This window comes from Bos grunniens, chromosome 11 (assembly GCF_055505025.1).
Source record: "Bos grunniens cultivar Pamir isolate PY7600 chromosome 11, Bosgru_T2T1.0, whole genome shotgun sequence".
Taxonomy (NCBI): domain Eukaryota; kingdom Metazoa; phylum Chordata; class Mammalia; order Artiodactyla; family Bovidae; genus Bos; species Bos grunniens.
Window position 1 is genome coordinate 107,166,158 of NC_141175.1, and position 20,255 is coordinate 107,186,412.

General features: G+C 40.0%; 1 protein-coding gene across 12 annotated transcripts in view; it reads left to right on the plus strand.

The window, feature by feature from the left end:
- Positions 1–17,548, plus strand: part of TMEM87B (transmembrane protein 87B) — a 50,982-nt gene extending 33,434 nt beyond the window's left edge. For 11 of the 12 annotated variants that reach the window (XR_015137461.1, XR_015137462.1, XR_015137463.1 and 8 more), the window contains 6 exons: positions 34–137; positions 420–493; positions 8,077–8,150; positions 10,464–10,516; positions 12,890–12,920; positions 14,269–17,548. Coding sequence is in view for 8 of the 12 variants with exons in the window: in XM_086328327.1 (XP_086184453.1) it covers positions 34–137; positions 420–493; positions 8,077–8,150; positions 10,464–10,516; positions 12,890–12,920; positions 14,269–14,328 (396 nt within the window). In the remaining 4 variants the exon portion in view is untranslated. The remainder of the gene's footprint in view (positions 1–33; positions 138–419; positions 494–8,076; positions 8,151–10,463; positions 10,517–12,889; positions 12,921–14,268) is intronic. The other variant, XR_015137460.1, reaches the window with a different exon arrangement.
- The last annotated feature ends 2,707 nt before the right edge of the window (positions 17,549–20,255 follow it).

Consider the following 20,255-nt stretch of genomic DNA (forward strand, 5'->3'; position numbering starts at 1 on the left):
TAACTTTTCCTGTTTGAATCATCCTTGTTCTAGGACTGGATGGAACTCTGGGTTGATGATGCATTTTGGAGCTTCCTTTTCTCACTTATTCTTATTGTAATAATGTTTTTGTGGAGACCATCAGCAAATAATCAGAGGTATCTTACATAGTTGGGCAAGGATTTTGTTCATCTTCTGCTACAATGTTAGAAAAGCATTTATAGAAACCAGAGAAGTAGTTGTTGCTGTTAAGAGGTATACAGTCAAGTGGGGAGACAAATATAACAGAAGGAAGACAGTGAAAGGAGAGATACGGGGGAGAAAGGGGTCTCCCCGCAGGAAGAGGGAAGAGGGGTCCCTGGAATGACTGTTTCAGGTGTAAACTGAGCATTGAACAGGTTTAAACACACTAGTAAAACTGCTCCTTGTTTTTTATTTAGATATGCCTTCATGCCTTTAATAGATGATTCTGATGATGAAATTGAAGAATTCATGGTAACATCTGAAAATTTAAGTGAGTGATATGTTTTCTTACTAAATAACCATTGTATCTATTGTAACAAAAAAATACTGTGTCTCTACCTGTGATGCAAGGTCAGCAACACTTTTTTTCCTGTAAAATATTTTTAAGACTGTATCTGAGGAAAGCTCTATTACAGTAGACAGTCACAAGAAGAAAAGTCAGTAATTAAATTTTCCAGATTGTTACTGTAGTTGGAGCTTTTGTTTGCTCTTCATGTCTAAGTATTGAAGTCAGTATACTTGTTTTCCACAAGACTGATTTGGTATATATTGTACTTAGCTCCCAAATAATATTGATAAATCTTCTTAATGATGATTGCTAAATTTCTCGTAGCAGAGATATTAAAATTCAGTGTGTTGGTTTTGGCTCCAGTAATGATGGAATGAATTGTGTTGGACAGTCTTCCTGCTGATAGCTAGAATAAACTCTGGACAGAATTTTTTTTTAATTAATTGTTTAAAGGCACTGGAGAGCAATGAAAGGCAGGCAGAAACTGGAGGAACTTTCATGTTGAAAGAAAAGAGCCGCACTTAATAAGTTCCACATTTGTAGAGCTTCAGTCCAGAGTGTGTGCCCAGTCAATGAGACAGGCTGGAGCTCAAGCAGATAGGTGTAATCTCACTGATGCAAGGAATTGGAGAGTAAGCTTGGGGCTGTAAGAATGCCTGGAAATTGAGGGAAAAGAAAAGAGAGCCACAGAGGAAGAAATTCCACAGTCTTTAAAAAGTCTCTCTAATCTTGTCTGATGCCTGAAAGGGGCATTTTGAGACTCCAAAAGGCCAGGGGGAAAACAATAGCTGTTTGGTTAAGAAGCAGAACAGAAATTTCAGCACATGCCCACTGCAGAGTTTGAAATTCAAGGGCTACTTCTTAGAAATAAAGACCACAGTCTGGGACCACTGAAATTTACCCTAGGACTAGAGCTAAACTGAAATAAACCCTAATAAAATCTGAAAGCATGTCCCCCAAAGATTAAAGTGATCCAGCCATAATCTGAATGCCTTCTGGAACAAAACACTTCTCAGAGATAAGGGAATCCAGAATCTATAAGATACCATTCTCAATGTCCCATATACAATGATAAATTACTAGACAGGGAATGAAACTGGAAACTGTGACCCATAGTTAAGGGAAAAATCAGTCAATAGTGACCTAGAAATGGCCCAGATGTTACAATTAACAAGAAAGACTTTAAAAATAATTGTCATAAATATGTTAAAGAATCTATGGTGCTTTCAAACTGTGGTGCTAAAGAAGAGTATTGAGAGTTCCTTGGATAGCAAAGAGATCAAACCAGTCCCTCCTAAAGGAAATCAGCTCTGAATACTCATTGGAAGGACTGATGGTGATGCTGAAGCTCCAGTACTGTGGCCACCTGATGCGAAGACCTGACTCATGGAAAAGACCCTGATGCCGGGAAAGACTGAGGGCAGGAGGAGAAGGGGGTGACAGAAGATTAGATGGTCGGATGGCATCACTGTCTCAATGGACGTGAGTTAGAGAAAACTCTGGGAGATGGTGAAGGATAGGGAAGCCTGGTGTGCTGCAGTCCATAGGGTTGCAAAGAGTCGGACACAACTTAGCGACTGAACAACAACAACAAAGAATCTGTAGGAATAGATTGGTGAAGGCAAGAGAAATTTCAGGAGAGACATGGAAACTAAACAAAAAAAAAGAAGAAGAAGAACCAGATAAAAATACTAAATATAGAATATCGGAAAGAAAGTGGAAGTGAAGTTACTCAGTCACGTCCAACACTTTGTGACCCTGTGGGCTGTAGCCCACCAGGCTCCTCCATCCATGGGATTCTCCAGGCAAGAATACTGGAGTGGGTTGCCATTTCCTTCTCCAGGGGATCTTCCCGACCCAGGGATTGAACCCGGGTCTGCCACATTGCAGGCAGACGCTTTACCCTCTGAGCCACCAGGGAAGCAGAACATCTGAAGTAAATCCATAAAATAGGATTAACAGTAGACAAGCAAATTGGATACAACCAAGTAATAGCATCTGTAGACAAAGCAAAAGAAATTTTTCAAACTGAAAACCAGAGACAAAAGGCTAGAAACAAAATGAACTAATTTTTGTGACCAGAAAGACAGTATTAAGCAGTCTGCTGCTGCTAAGTCATGTCAGTCCTGTCCGACTCTATGCGACCCCATAGATGGCAGCCCACCAGGCTCCCGTCCCTGGGATTCTCCAGGCAAGAGTACTGGAGTGGGTTGCCATTTCCTTCTCCAGTGCAAGAAAGTGAAAAGTGAAAGTGAAGTCGATCAGTCGTGTCCGACTCTGAGCGACCCCATGGACTGCAGCCCACCAGGCTCCTCCGTCCATGGGATTTCCCAGGTAAGAGTACTGGAGTGGGGTGCCATTGCCTTCTCCGATTAAGCAGTCTAACAGGTACATAATGGAGCTCTCGAAGAGGAAGAATGAGGCATAAAGAATATTTGAAAAAATATTGGCCAGAAGATTTCCAAAATTGATCAAGAAACAAAAATGAAACTGACTGAAGGAAAAGCACTGAAAATAGTACATACATGGAGAAATATAAAAAGTCACTGTTTTTTAAAAAAAGTCTTTTAAAAGTCAACTAACTTTTTGTAGCAAAAATAATGTGAGATTTATAACATGTAGACATGAAGTAAATGAAATCAATATTGTATTATAGTTCTTAATAAAGTAGTAAAGCAAATTTGAATACTAAAGCAAAATAGACTTAAGTAACCTATTTTGATACTTAAAATAAATGCAAGTGGACTAAATACTCAACAGGAAGAGATTGTCAGATTGTTAAAAAATTATATGAAACTCAGCTGTGTGATGTTTACAAGAGACACCTCAAAAATGTCACAGAAAGGTTGAAAGTATGGGAAAAGATAAACCATGAAAACAGTAAGCATCAGAAAGCTAGTGTGGCTGTGTAGTGTCACTTCTTAATGATAAAAGGGTGAAGTTATCAAGAAGACATTGTAGTCCTAAATGTGTATATATCTAATGATATCTAATATCAAATTTTGATTCATGAATTTTGAAGCTCTAAAGAAAGATACAAATAAGTTGATATTTTAACACTTTCTCTTCAGTGATTAATAAGACATGAAAACATATGTGTAACAATGTACAAGAACTGAATAAGGCCATTGACCTTATTGATTTGATTGATGTTTATAGAACATTACATTTAGCAACTGAAGATAAGTGTTCAAGTCTGCATTACATAAAATAACCCATGTGAGCGGCCATTAAAAATGTCTCCATATATTTCAGTAGTTATAATCACAGAGTTTTATGGTCACAATGGTTAAATTAGATGCGTAACAGTATATCTACAAAATAAACAAATGTTTAGAAATTAAATAATACATTTCTAAGTAACTCATGGATCGAAGGAATATTAAGTATTTCATAATAAAGTGATAATAAAAACAAAACATCACATTTTATAGGATGCAACTAAGCCAATTCTTAGAAAATTAATAGCTCTAAGTGTCTATATTACCAAGAAAAAAAAAAGACATATAAAATCAGTGATGATGTGTTTCCATCTTGAGAAGCTAGTAAAACAGTGGCAAATTAAACTGGAGTAGTTAGAAGGAAGGAGATAATCAAGTGAACTGTCTACATCAATGAAATAGAAAACAGAGAGAGAGAGAGAAAATCAACAAAGCCAAATGTAGTTTCTTTTAGAAATGATGAATACAAATGGGTTAGCCTCTAGGTAATCTAAACCAGAAATAGAGACAAACAATATAGCAAGACAAATTTCCAACACTGGAAAAATAGACATTATTATAGTAAGAAAGTAGGTCAGGGGTATTATGAAGAAATTGGGCATTTGGATAAAATGAACAAATTCCTTGAAAAATACACTTAAGAAACTACCCTAATCTAACCCTATGCCACTAAATTGAAATAGCCCTATATCTCTTAAGGAAATTGGATTGAAGTTTAAAATCTTCCCATAAAGCACCAGACCCAAATGGCTTAACTAACCTTCAGATACTTAAGGAAGAAACATTCTAATCTTACACAAATTCTTCAGAACATAGAGCTGGTAAGAATATTTCCTAACGAATTTTATGAGGCCAGCACAACTCAAATGCCAAAATCGAACAAAGACAAAAAAGAAAAAGTTACAGGCCAATATCACTTATGAGTAGAGACATAATATTTCTTTAAAAACATGAGTAAATAAAATCTAGCACAGTATTGAAAGGTCATTATTGTCAAGTGGACTTCACTCCAGAGTTGCAAGGCTGTTTTAACATTTGGAAATCAATCAATGTAATTCAACTAAAAAATAAGGAAGTAAAATGACGTAATTATCTCAATAGGTACAGAAACACGTATCACAGAGTTCAGTACCTACTCATTTTTTTTTAATATAAAAGCAATCCACTTAGCAAACAAATTATAGAATAGTATGAAAAAACACCACATCTGAAATCATACTTAGTGGTGAAATGGTGAATTTTCTTCCAAGACTGGAAACCAGGTACAGAGATAACTGCTCACCACTGTGACTCAACTTCACAACAGGAGGTCAAGAAAGGCAAAGCCCACAGACCAGCCCAAAGAATACAAAGGCATGAAGCGTGGAAAGAAGGAAATCTGTTTGTATTGGTAGACAGCAGGGTTATGTGTGTAGAAAAGCCTAAGAAATCTATAGGAAAAAAACACAACAGAGCTAATAACTGAATAAAACAGAAACATAAGATGTATGTCCAATACACAGAAATTAGTTGTTTTTTTACATACCAACTGGAAATACTTTTTAAATGAAATTTAAAATATGATTTACAGTAGCTTCAAAAATAAAATATTTAAGAATAAATTTAATGGAAAAAATGTGCAAAACTGCACTGAAGAATACAAAACAGCGCCAAGAGAAATTAGAGGTGAGTGTAGAGCTTTAACATGTTTATGAATTATAGCTCAGTATTATTAACCCATCACTTCCCCAATTGATATGTAAAATAGATTCAGTACAATCCCAATTGTAAGTCTAGCTGACTTTTAAAACAATGGTTAAGCAGATTTAAAATTTGTTTTTGTTGTCGTATCTAACTCTATGGTCTGCAGCCTGCCAGGCTTCTCTGTTCATGGGATTTCCCTGGCAAGAATACTGGAGTAGGTTGCCATTTCCTTCTCCAGGGAATCTTCCCGACCCAGGGATTCAATCTGTGTCTCCTGCATTGGCAGGTGGATTCTTTACCACTGAGCCACAATGGAAACCCTTTAAAATATATATGGAAATACAAAAGATCTGGAAGAGCCTAATCGTGCTCGTAATTACAACGTAGATCTTGAAGCATTATGCTAAGTGAAAGAAATAAATTATGAAAGATTGTACGTTATATGATGCTATTTACGTGAAAAGTCCAGAATAGATCAATCCATGGAGATAGAAAATAGATTAGTGTCTGCTAGGGGCTGGTCGGAGAAGGCAATGGCACCCTACTCCAGTACTCTTGCCCGGAAAATGCCATGGACGGAGGAGCCTAGTAGGCTGTGATCCATGGGGTTGCTGAGGGTCGGACACGACGGAGCAACTTCACTTTCACTTTTCACTTTCATGCATTGGAGAAGGAAATGACAACCCACTCCAGTGTTCTTGCCTGGAGAATTCCAGGGATGGCGGAGCCTGGTGGCTGCCGTCTGTGAGGTCACACAGAGTCGGACACGACTGAAGCGACTTAGCAGCAGCAGCAGCAGCAGGGGCTGGTGGAAGGAGTAAATTGAGAATGACTGCTAATGGGTATGGGAGGTGGTGATGAAAACCTTCTGAAATTAATAGTGGTGATGATTGCATAATTTCGTGACTGTCCTGAAATCCACAGATGTGTACCCTTCAAAATGGTGCATTTATGCTGTGGGAATTATGTCTAAATAAAATGAAATTAATGGACTTAACTCTGATTTCAAGACAAAAATTTCAAGTTATACTAATCAAGACAGTATGGTATTGGCAGAAGGACAGAGATGTATCAGAGTATCGAATAGAGTCCAAGAGATAGATTAATAAATTAGGAGATTAAATGTCAGAAAACTTAAACAGAAGAGTCCAGAAATAAAGCAGCACATATTGTTCAGTGGATTTTGTTGTTGCTTCAGATTATTTTACCAATGCAATAACACTTTGAAGAATGTACTTGTCAATCAGCTCAGTCATGTCCAACTCTTTGCGACCCCATGGACTGCAGCACGCCAGGCCTCCCTATCCTCACCAACTCCTGGAGTGTACTCAAACTCATGTCCATTGGTTTGGTGATGCTGTCCAACCATCTCATCCTCTGTCGTCCCCTTCTCCTCCTGCCCTCAATCTTTCCCAGCCATCAGGGTCTTTTCAAATGAGTCAGCTCTTCGCATCAGGTGGCCAAAGTATTACAGTTTTAGCTTTAACATCAGTCCTTCCAATGAACACCCAGGACTGATCTCCTTGCAGTCCAGGGGACTCTCAAGAGTCTTCTCCAACACCACAGTTCAAAAGCATCAATTCTTCAGTGCTCAGCTTTCTTTATAGTCCAACTCTCACATCCATACGTGACTACTGGAAAAACCATAGCCTTGACTAGACAGACCTTTGTTGGCAAAGTGATGTCTCTGCTTTTTAATATGCTGCCTAGGTTGGTCATAACTTTCCTTCAAAGGAGCAAGTATCTTTTAATTTCATGGCTGCAGTGATTTTGGAGCCCAGAAAATAAAGTCTGTCACTGTTTGCTCTGTTTCCCCATCTATTTGCCATGAAGTGATGGGACCGGATGCCATGATCTTAGTTTTCTGAATGTTGAGCTAAGCCAACTTTTTCACTCTCCTCTTTCACTTTCATCAAGAGGCTCTTTAGTTCGTCCTCACTTTCTGCCATAAGGGTGGTGTCATCTGCATGTCTGAGGTTATTGATATTTTTCCCGGCAATCTTGATTCCAGCTTGTGCTTCTTCCAGCCCAGCGTTTCTCATGATGTACTCTGCATATAAGTTAAATAAGCAGGGTGACAATATACAGCTTTTATACAGACAATATATACTCCTTTCCTGATTTGGAACCAGTTTGTTGTCTTTTACTAGTGCCAAATTAATTCCAATATCATAGGTTTTTGAAATTAGAAGTCTCTTTATAGAGTTATAAAATGTGAGGACTCTCTTGCCTGGGAAATCTCATGGATGGGAAATATTGATATTTTTATCGATATATGATAAATATTGAATATTGTTCAATATTATCAATATTGAAATATTGATAAATCCCATGGACTAGAAATATGGACTCTTGCCTGGGAAATCCCATGGACGGAGGAGCCTGGTAGGCTGCAGTCCATGGAGTCGCTAAGAGTCGGACACGACTGAGCGACTTCACTTTCACTTTCCATTTTCATGCGTTGGAGAAGGAAATGGCAACCCACTCCAGTGTTCTTGCCTGGAGAATCCCAGGGACGGGGAGCCTGGTGGGCTTCCATCTATGGGGTTGCAGAGTTGGACACGACTGATGCGACTTAGCAGCAGCAGCAGCAAATGTGAGGCTACAAAGGAAAATGTTATTTTATAATTTTATGTATTTCTATAATGTTTCTCATTACAGCTGAAGGAATAAAATTAAGAGCCTCAAAAACAGTTTCCAATGGAACAGCTAAATCTGCTACTTCTGATAATTTTGTGAGTATAATATATATTTAATAGTCTTTAATACTTCAGAAATCTGTATGAATGTCACGTTCATCAACCTTCCAGAGAACATTTTTCACTAGGTTTTTTGTATGAAAGTAAATGTTACCAAGTAGTGGTACTAGTTAAGTCTGACCACTAACTGCTGTAAACCCTTACTTTTCTGTACATAATTTTATTTTTTTGTTCTGACTGTACTGGCTTGGTTGCTGCTCAGACTTTTCTCTAGCTGCAGTGAGTGGTCTCTCTGGTTGCGGTGCCCAGGCTTCTCTTGTTGCAGAGCACGGCTCTACGCACGTGGCTTCAGTAGCTGGGGCTCCGGCTCTCCAGAGGTCAGGCTTAATAGCTGTGCTACATGGGCTTAGTTGTTCCGTGACATGTGGGATCTTCCTGGATCACGGATTAACCCCATGTCTCCCGCACTGGCAGGTGGATTCTTCACCTCTGAGCTGCCAGGGAAGCCCCTTGCTTTTCATGTGTTGTCTATGGACCAGAATTTCAGACGTGTACCCGACCAGCTGGATCTAAATCTGCTTTTTAACAGGATTCCATCGATGAGTCCCATGCATATTAAAGCTCGAGATGCTTTGTTACAGTAAAAGTTTGTGTTAATTTTTCAGCATTTTTAAGTGATCTTTGAAGCCATTTCAGATGATGTTTATCTGTTGGAGGAGTGTTAAACCACATAAGCTTGAATAAAATGGTAAAATGTAGGCTAGAAATGAGTTTTTAGATGTTTTATGCATATTATTTATGCATAAAGTGGTAGTTATGAAAGTAATTAAACAAAATGTAAATGCCTGTCATACAGCTTTGTGTTTGGCTTTCTTACCTCTGTTGTGGTTAACAAGGTGTAAGAGTGTATGAGCACACCTAAGTCCTGACAGGATGGATGCTGTATGAATAGTTTCATTAGTTGGATTTGGTAACTTCTCTAATTTTTACTTTTGGTAATTAGTAATTCTTTAACGTATGTTCTTTAAATAGTTTTATGGTAATTTAACTAAGCTTTTAAAAGTACAGGAGTTTTGGGACTTCCCTGGCAATCCAGGGGCTGACTCTGCCTCACTGTAGGGGCACAGCTTCTATCCCAGGCCAGGGAACCAAGATCCCACTTGCTGCATGGTCAAACAAGTGAAAATAAAGTACAGTGATTTTATTTATCTGCCTTTAGATCTATTAAACCCTCAGCCTGCTAAGAAACTTTTCTCTTATTTTACGGATTTGTCTCAGTTTATTTTAAAGCTCAATTTTTGCACATATAGCAAGGGAAAATGCTTTCATTTCTTGAAATTATGTAGCCAGCTCAGAAGTTTGGAACCTTGTTTTTCTTGATTGACTTATTTCTCCCTGAGATTCACACAGAGAATTGGGTTCCTATTAGTATTGGCTCAGTTGCTTTTTCTCTCTCTCTCTAGGTGAGCAAGATATCTTTAATGCTAGAACCAGAGGATTCCATATAGCTAATTTGTCTTATTTCACATTGTAAACCAAAATATTCAGTATACCTTTTATTTTTCTTAGTCTCAGTAAAATGACTATAAGCACATTTTCTGTAGAAAAAAAAAATGTAGGTACCCTAAGTGAAAGTGTCAGTCGCTCAGTCATGTCAGACTCGGCAACCCCATGGACTGTAGCCCACTAGGCTCCTCTGTCTGTGGAATTCTCCAGGCAAGAATACTGGCGTGGGCAACCATTCCTTTCTCCAGGGGATCTTCCAGAGCCAGGGATTGAACCTGGGTCTCTGGCATTGCAGGCAGATTCTTTACCATCTGAGCCACCAGGGAAGCCCCCAGACTGACTTGCTTTTTTTTTTCTTTTTTCTTTTCTCCTGTAGAGAAATGAGCATTAAACACAAACAGTTGGAATAAATAGGCTTTTATAAAGTTAGAATATCTCTACCATCAGCTTTTTCTTTTGAAAAATTGTAAAATCATGATATAAAACAAGCACAGTAGCCGTGATGAATGCTGGAAGCAAAACAATGAATACAAATCAGTATCCATGCTGTTGCTTATCTTATAAATCAGCGCTTTTTGTTTTTACTGTGGTTTTTCAAGACAAAAAAAATAACGCCTTTGCATCTAACTAAAACCAGAGAAGTACAAAAATCCAAAGTCCAAATGTTTGTTTGACTATTTAAGAAAATCCTGGCATAGTTTCTGTGTGGCATGAGTGAAGTTCTTAGGCTATGTAGAAATTAAAAGAATGTCATGCATTTAAATGTAAATGCTTAAATTATGTATATGTATTCTATTTCAGAATTCTGCGCAAATGCTAATATGTAAATGTTTATTTCTACAGAGTGAAGATTTGAAATGGGTGGAGGAAAATATTCCCTCTTCATTCACAGATGTGTAAATATCCTCTGTTAAAGTTTGAATCTAATATTTAGGCTGTAGTATAAAGGGATAATTTTCATACTTTTTTATGTGCCTTTTAAGCCTTTTTCCTCTGTGTGCTTCTATGGGCCCCCATCACTAGTGATGGACAGATTAACTTCATGCTGAAATGCAAAGAAAACATAGCCCTGCCTTGGCCTGTCTTTCTTCTTTCCTTTTCAGTGCACAACAGCTATTTTAATACTCCTGCCCTGTAACCAGCTCCTTTTTTTATTTAAGTTTATCAGGGTCAGAGTCATTTTGTTTTCCCTTTATAATATGGAAAAGTTCAAACTTTTTTAGTTTAAACACATGTAACCACAATAACATGTAGCGTGGGAATGCTTTTGGAGGAGAAACATGAGCTTAGGAAAGCGAGTGCAGAGGAAGCCTGCTTGGGACTTGGAGCCCTTTGGGTTCTTCTTTATCGGTGTCTATATCTAACCGCAGTCCCCGGGCCGCAGACTAGTGTCTGTATGTAACTGCAGTCCCCGGGCCATGGACTGGTATTGGCAGGAGGTGAGTGACGGGCAACTGTGAGAAGCTTTATCTGTATTTACAGCTGCTCCCCATCACTCACATTGCCTCCTGAGCACCGCCTCCTATCAGATCAGTGGCGGCATGGTAAATATAATATGCTTGAATCATCCCCAAAGCATCCCCACCCAACCCAGTCCCCACCCCAGTCCATGGAAACATTATCTTCCCCAAAACTGGTCCCTGGGACCAAAAAGACTGGGGACCGCTGCTCTGTGACACAGGAATTCCAGGTAGCTGTTCCCACAGTAGACAGCAGGGTGGTTTGTTCCTTTCCCTGCTCCCATTTACTTCCTATTTAGACCATTTCTGTCTAATAAGAAGTTTAGCTCAGTGCTACCCAACATGCATGTGCTGTTTACATAGCAAGTTTAGAAACTGGACTTCACATTCACGTGTATGTGAAGTCCTTTTATATGCTTCTGTAGAAATGGAACAAAAATTTTGCAAGTCGTAGGACAATTTAAACAGATCATGAATAACCCATATGACCTAGTGTGTTCTCTGATACTCACATGCTGTATATCATGGCTTTTCTGTGTCTCTGATAAATGAGAAAGGCCAGCTTAGCGTAGTTCACCTTCCGTCTCAGTGCACCGATTCCATCTTAGTAAGTTTTAGACAGTCGTTTCCCTCACAGCAGGAGCCATTGCTGGTGTTTATCTCTAAATGAGGTGCCAAGCTTTCTCCTTGGCCTCCAAGGTTCTGGTTCATATTTCCCTAAGGTAGTCATCTCCTCTGGATTTCTCTTAACGGTATTATTCTGAGCCATCTAAGCAGCTCCTCCCGCACATCTCCGAGGCCCCCGCTTCACCTTCTTCCGTCTCCACCACGAGCTGCGCTGCCAGTGGCATCTTTGGGATTGTGCATTGGTGTGACTTTCATGTTGAGACCTTGACACTAGACCTTTCCTTTGGGCTCTCCCTCTCACTGGTTCATCACACACCGAGGCTCTCCATTTGTCTTTTCTTTTTACCCGTATTATTCTCTTTTCTGAACAAAGATTATGTTGTGTAATTTTTTCTGTTTCCAGTGCCCTTCACAGGTTTGTGTCTAGTCAGTAATAACAATGACATAGGAATTAAATACTTGATTCTATAAATACCACCTTTTGTAATATGTTCACTCATCCATCTTTTTAAAAATATGTATAATTTTAATTATAATTGTATTTATTTAAAGTGTACATGATGATTTAACATACAGGTTCGTAGTGAAAGGATGCCTACAGTCAAGCCTGTTCATCCCTCTTTCATTCTCACAAAAGCAGACGACACATGGGTTTTCAAATTAGATAGCACATCGCTAGTCAAGACATTTGTCCAGCTATTCAAAGTTAAAAATTACAGGGGCTTAAAAATAAAAACATAATTGGTTGCCCAAGTGTATCGCTTAATACATTTTTAATATAAGCACACTCATGTAACCAGCACCCAGATAGCAGACCAAAAGCTGGAACATCACTAGCACCCTAAGAACCATCTTGTTTTCCTCCCAAATCATGACCCCACTCTCCCAAAGCTACTGCCCTACTGATGTCTGTAACTGTAGATTACTAGTGTTGGTTTTCAAAACCTGATCCCTCAAAACATCATACCTCCTTTCAGAGGGCTCTGTAGTATCCCAGTCCCCCAGTTTGGAGCATGTTAAGAACAGCAGTGCCGTGTGTCTGTTGGTGACTCTGGATTCATTTCTGTCAACTGTGTCTTCCAGGAATGGGAATTGGTGGATCTTGGGATATGCTTGTATTCAGCTTCTGTAGATTCACTGGCCTTTTAATAATTTTGTCAACTTTTTTTTCTTTTATTTCAGAGCTCTTCCAGTGTTAGTGGATTCAGATGAGGTAAAGTATTTTTGCTTATGTCTTGGAGCTATTATTTTCACAAAGTAGAAATGAATCTCATAAATTCTGAAAGTTACTATTTTATATGATTACAAGTTAAGCAGATCAAAAGACTGCATCGAGTTATGGGTAAAGTTTTGAGGAACTGGATCCTCATTTAAAACAGGAGCAAGATACTAACATGTAATACTAATATTAATATATAATAAATGCTTACTGGTATAAGAGGAGGGAAGAATTATTCTATGAAGTTTTGAGTCTGAATTTTTAACATCTTAAGATGTAAGAGTTTAGAAGACTTCAAGATGGCAGTTTGTCCGAATTAATCCCTGATAGATATTTTCCTGCAGTAAATAGAGTTTCTAACTGGTTTACATTTACAAAGTAGGGAATGTGAACAGACGATGTGGGTTTGGGGAGGTTTTGGGGGGATTAGTTGTGGGTCACCAGCACATCCCCACTGGCGCTCTGCTTTACATATGGTAGTGTGTATGTTTCCTTACTCTCTCCACATGCCCCCACCTTCTCCTTCTCCCACTCTGCCCACCCCTGTGTCCATAAGTCTATTCTCTGTCTGTGGGGTTTGACCATAGTAGGGTGGGAACTTCTAGGAAGGCTGCTGTATGCACACACCTTGCTAGGAAACCATTTCACTCGCCCTGTTTGCAGGGTCAAGTAGCAGTAAAGACGCAGACACAGAAAACAGACTTGTGGACACAGCGGGGAGAGGAGAGGGCAAGGAGAGGGTGGGAGGGATTGAGAGAGCAGCAGGGAAACAGACATTACCGTATGCAAAGTAGGTAGCCCATGGGAATCTGCTGTACAGCACAAGGAAAGGAGTTCAACTCGCTGCTCTGTTGACAACCCAGAGTGGGGATGGAGCGGGGGCATGGGAGGGAGGGGACGTGCGTATACCTGTGGTGGATTCGTGTTGATGTATGGCAGAAACCAACACAACATTGTAAAGCAGCTATCTTCCAATAAAGTCAATAATTAACATCCCCCCCAAAAAACCTTTGGACTCCTTAGGATTTATAACTACAGACGTGTATACCATGGAATTACTCTTAAAGGGGCATTTATAGTGTTCATTTCATAAATGATTGATTTCTAATTGAAAAAATACTTAAACTGGTTAAGTCAGACAAATACCTGGATGATTATACTCCATAAGTAGAAGTCTGGACTATATGGTTTTTATTTTTTATGTCTAATATTTCTATGTATATTGTGGCATGGAAGGCACAAAATTGTGACTACTTTATAGAGACTCTATAGAGAATTGTGTTAGGTCTTAGAAGAAGCATCAACATTTTAACGAATATCTACCCCTCCCCTTTTTCTAAAGGAAATTATGACCAGATCTGAAATGGCAGAAAAAATGTTCTCTTCCGAAAAAATAATGTGATGGAACCCAAGAATGATGAAGGACTTCCTCAAGACTAAAAGAGAACTTTGTTTTGATATAGTGCAACAAGTTTTTATTGCATCATCTCGGAAATCTGTGTGTGAAAATTAAGAATTCAGATGGGAGGAGGGTTCTGTGGCCCTTTTTAAACTGACCCCTGAGTGCCAGTTTCATGTCCATTACATTGCCTACTTGGCAATGATCTGAGAGAAGTATTATAATAAAGATAGGTTCCCAGCTACCCTTAGCTGATGGGTGGCAGACATGTGGATTTGGGCATGTGGGTTCTCTCTTTTTTTTTTTCTGAAAAATATGACAATTTAAAATAACTTACTTACATCAACGTTCCTATTGTTCTTTTGCTGAGCTTCAAAACAGTGATATGATTCTTCTGAGATGTGGTTAAATCAGTGTCTCCATCTGTTGGTTTTATAGTTATACGTTGCAATAATAATTCTCTTTGACTTTCATGCTGAAGTGATTTGGTAATACTGAGTTGGCCAGAAAGTTCATTTGTTCCGTGAGAGGTTACAGGAAAACCTGAACGAACTTTTTGGCCAACCCAGTAAGTAAAACTCGATTAATGTTGGAACATAAGGGTGTATATATGGGTAGTCTTACTCTGGGTGTGCTTGTGTGTGTGTGCACAGGTCTGTGCACAGGCCTTGTGTGCAGCTCACACCATGCACATCAAATCGTTGATCTTCTCTGAGCTCAGGGGAGCACAGTTCATAGAGAGAGCGGTCCCTTCTGAAAGTCTGCTCTGCTTGTCCCTCTCTTAGGCCGGGTGTGTATGTGCTGCTGCTGAATCCGCCTGGGACAGGTGGGGTCACCCGGCCACGTGGTTCCACCGGAGCACTTCTTCCCTGGCAAGTGGGGATGCTCATTACCAGTGAGCCTTGAGGAAACTAGAACCTTCTATATCATCCTAGCATATTTGGTTTCGTAATAATACGTGTATTTAACTGCATAGTAAGTATGTCACTATTAATCTTGTAATTAATTTTTTAACCTTAAACCATGTTTTATACATTATTTTGTTATATATGTAATGTGTGATTTGAAAATTTAAAAAAATTTTTTTAATGCAGAGCATGCTAAACTTGAAAAACCATTGGTTACAGTGTGACAGAAACGGTAGCTGTTTTGCTGCTTTCCTGACCAAAGATACAGGGCTAGTGGATGTTTAGAATAGGAATTAAAGGTAGAATCTTCTGTGTCTTTCTCTGAAGGAGTTCTAACCTTTGGAGTTGAGGATGACTTCAGAGTTTTTGGTGAAGAAGCATCAGGGTCTTAACCAGTACAAACACTTGAATTATAACCTTCCTTTTTTTTTCTTTCCCATAGTAAGCCACAGAACGAAATGGTTTCTTTGAAAAGGCTACCTTTTGAATTGCTTTCTTGTTTGCTCATTTCATAGGGCTTAGTTAAAAAATAAAAAAGGTTTCTAGTAGTAATGACTCTTTAAAGATACTTTCAGCTGTATTTTCAGTAGTGAATATTGGACCCTGTTGTACTGAGAAAGGCGTGGCTTTCATCATGCTTTAGCCCTTGGACATCCTTCCCAAGAAAAGATTGTCTAACAATGTGGGTTCCCTTCCTCATTTCCATTTCTGCCACAGGAATGGACTCCACCTGAGGTGTTCCCACGTGAGGTGTTCCCAGCCTTTATGTCCATTTTGACCGTGGTGTATATGTGGCCCTCAGCCCAGTTGTTTCAGAGCTGGAGGTGACCATTTCCTTTTTGTTCCTAACGTTTGTATCTGATACCACTCCCCAGATTTTGAAGCAGATTGATCCCCAACTCATATGGCTCCAGTTGAATTTTGAAGTGCAGAATCCTGGTTTTCCAGCTGCAGAGGTAGTGGAGTGTGAGTAGGGAGTCAGTGGGAAGTGTGCAGTGATGCGTGTTAACACCTCTGATGTAACCTTGATAGTGTTGATGAAAACACTTCTTTCTGCAGCTGACAAGATAAATAATGCTGTGCCTGCATAGCCCAGCTACGTACCAAAATGCGGACTTTTCTCATCATCACAGAAAGCAGAATTTTCTCCTGATAACCTCATCAGAAATGTTTTCCGAAGGACGCATACCGTGTCTGTCGTCCTCGGTGGTCAGTGTGTTGTCTACTGAAGACTCTCAGCCTGAATCAGATATTCCTATAGAGGGCCTTCTTGGCCCCCTCATGTGCCCAGGAGGGGGCGCCCCAGAACTGTAGCCTTAGTGCTTATGAAGGACCCCCGGGGAGAAGTCACACTCAGGAACACTGTCACAGCTCATCACCACTGCTTCTGCACAAAGACTCCAGAAACTGGTGGTCAGGGTCTTCGAGGCGGCCACACCAATTTATTCTTAGGATGCCATCAGGATGGGTCTCCTTATGAGTGCAGGGATCTGAGGGTAAGAGTCCAGTTCTCTGTGTTTCTAGGCGAAATGCCTAAGTGTTCTTACTGTGCCATCTGTGATTTCTGTGATGTATGACGTTGGCTTAAAAGGGAATTTTCATGTTTTAAGTTAGAGGAATATTAGTATCTGCTTTAAAGGAAAGTTCATTTCAAATATAAGGAAAAATAGATGAATGTGTGAATTTTTTGAGCCCAAGAGATAAGATGTGAAGAAAATATTTAAAATCTTCCATATGTCCTATAGAGAGCACTAGACCTCCCCACTCTAACACAGTGTATTTGCACTACTATAATGTGAAGAATGAGGATATAAAAGATGTACATGTGATTGATTTTTATATCTTTTTTAAAAAGGGGTTTGAGTCTGCTGCACTAGACTGTACATAACTGGTTTATGAGACGTGTTATACTAGCTTTATAAGCCCCTAGTGCTGGACTTGTGTCTTGGTATGATCAACAACACGCGATAAGCAATGCAAAACACCACGCCTTAAAGAAGGAAGTGTAACGTATTGGTTAAAGTACTAAAGAATGTATTTAAGTGACAAAAGGAGATTTAAGGACATGTGTATTATGACATAGGAGCTCAAGAAGAAACTTCTTTAGAACTAGGAAAACATGTATTTGGGAAGAAAATTTAGGGGCTAAAGTTGTATATTTTTTATTTAAGAAGTTAAGTTATTGTATAATTTGGAAGATGTTGCTTTGAATGTAGCACAAAACTATTTCAAAGATTTTTATTTGAAAAAAAGTGACGTATTTTTGTGCCTTAATATTTGTTCTGACTTAATAAAATGCTTTCTGAGCTTTTGGATGATTGGTTCTTGGTAATATCTGTGAGTACTGAAATTACTAAAACCTATAGGAAATGTAGACTCTGATAGATAGTACGACGTACACTTTTCGAAGGAGGAGGGGCGGCAACACGGGCCAGCGTTCAGCCTCGGTAGGACAAACGCGAATGAAAGGAGAAACTTTTAAAACTCAAATCGATATGCTTATGCTATTAAGTATTTGTAACAGTTGTTTTGCTTTCAGTGTCTAAGGAAATGAGCACATCACTAGTGCCAGGCTCCTCTGTTCATGGGATTTCCCAGGCAAGAATACTGGAGTAGGTAGCCATTCCCTTCTCCAAAAGATCTTCCTGATCCAGGGATCAAACCCATGTCTCCCGTCTCCTGCACTGCAGGCAGATTCTTTATGGTCTGAGCCACCAGGGAAGCCTGGCTTCTGCATAAAAATGTTTAGTATAGCATTATTTAAAGTAGAGGAAAAAATAAGCAAACTAAACATCACATTAGAATGGTTAAGGAATTATAGTTTATTTAACTAGCTACTCTGCAACCATTACATTATGAAGACTATATAATAACATAGAAATGTACTTAAAAGAGATATGGCACTTCCCTTATGGCAGTGGTTAAGAATCCGCCTGCCAATGCAAGGGACGTGAGTTTGATCCCTGGTCCAGGAAGATCCCACATGCCACGGAGCAACTAAGCCCACGCTCTGCAACTACTGAGCCCGTGAGCCGCGACGAGAGAAGCCACCACTGTGAGGAAGCCAGGCACCACAGCTGGAGAGTGGTCCTTGCTCACCACAGCTGGAGAATGCCCGTGCACAGCAACGAAGACCCAGCACAGCCAAAAAATTTAAAAAATACGATATAAAGTTACATGTGACTCATGTAAACAGCAGGTAGAGAAAAGACTGGCAACAGATCACAGGGGCGCTTAGAGTGTTGAGGTTCAGCTAGGCTGTAAGTAATTATTCAATTACATTTCAAGAGGCTAAGACAAAAAGTCTGTGTCTCCTAACTTGTAGGATAGCTGCAGAGTGAGCAGGGCAGCCCTGCTCCACACGATCCCTCGGGGGCCCAAGGTGTATTTTCATATTGTGGGCCTGCCATCTGCATTCAGCCAGCAGAAGGCGAGGGTTGCTCCAAATGGGGGTTTTGTAGGGCAAAGCCTGAAAGTGGTGCCCATCACTTAGTACATTTCATTAGCAAAACTTCAGTCACAAAGCCACACAAACCACCAGGTGGGCTGGGAAACGACTCGAGCAGAATGCCTGCCTGCTATTTTTCTTTGTAATGATTGATTTATGTTTTGTCTGTGATGGGTCCTTGTTGCTGTGTGGCCTCTTCTCGTTGCAGTGAGTAGGGGCCGCTCTCTGGCTGCAGCGCTTGGCTTTCTCACTGTGGCGGCTTCTCTTGTGGGGCACAAGCTCTAGGGCCTCCAGAGCAGACTTAATAGTTGCGGCTCACGGGTTTAGTTGCTTTGAGGCATGTGGGACCTTCCCGGATCAAGGATGGAACCTGTGTCTCCTGCATTGGCAGGCGGATTCTTTTTTACTGAGCCACCTGGGAAGCCCTGAATTATCACATATATGTATCAAAATGTAAATAAACATTCCACCTTTTGTGACCCAAAATGAAGGAAGGGAGAGGGAGGAAAGAAAGTGCCTAGTGCCCAGGCCTTCCCAAGACAGCTAAGGTTAGTGTTAACGGTGATTGTACAGGTTACGGAGCTCAAACAGCTCAAACAGACTCCTCCGTACAAAATTCAAACACATTCTAAGGTTTATTTACATGTGTTAAAATGAAGTTACTCTGGGCTTCTCTGGTGGCTCATTGGTAAAGAATCTACCTGCCAGTGCGGGAGACCTGGGTTCAATCCCTCGTACAGGAAGCCCTGACATGCTGTGGAACAACTAAGCCCCTGTGCCACCGCTACTGAACCTGTGCTCCAGAGCCCGGGAGCCACAACCCCCGAGCCCGCGCACCTGGGGCCTGCGCTTCACAACTAGAGAGCCCACCGCGATGAGAAGCCCGCGCGCCGCAGCCAGAAAGAGAGTAGCCCCCCGCTCACCACAGTCGGAGGACAGCCGGCACAGCAATGAAGACCCAGCACAGTCAAAATTTTAAAACTTAAAAAAAATGACATTACCCAAGGCACGTCCTCTGCCCCTTCAATGATAGTGGATTGGCAGCTAAATTCCTACTAACATAACCTGGTATGCTACTGAATTCAGATGTAAATAATTTTGACAACATTTCCTTTAAATCATTTTGGGAAAGTAATAAGCTGCCAGAGAAGCCTGGTGTGCTGCAGTCCCTGGGGTTGCAAAGAGTTGGACATGACTCAGCAGCTAAATAACAACAAAATAAGAAACTGCAATGCAAGTTTCTGTACAGGAACTCTTCTAACCCTACCCAGCAGATGGTGCCAAACTATGTCTCGGAAGAGGTCTAATCTCAACATTTTTGGTCGCTAATTCTTGCCTTTAAAAAATTTGTAAATTCACTTTTACTTACCAAGTGCCAACTAAGAGGCAAAATTTTAGTTTTAAAAAATGTACACTGAGTACCACCATCATGGCAAAAAAAAAAAAAAGGAGCCAAGAAACAAGCAAGCAAACCTCCCCCTAAACTAAAAACCCCTTCTTATTTTGGTATGTTTCTAGTCTCTTTCAGAATTAGAACTTGAAAGCTTGGAAGGGGCCTATGAGCATTTTACAGA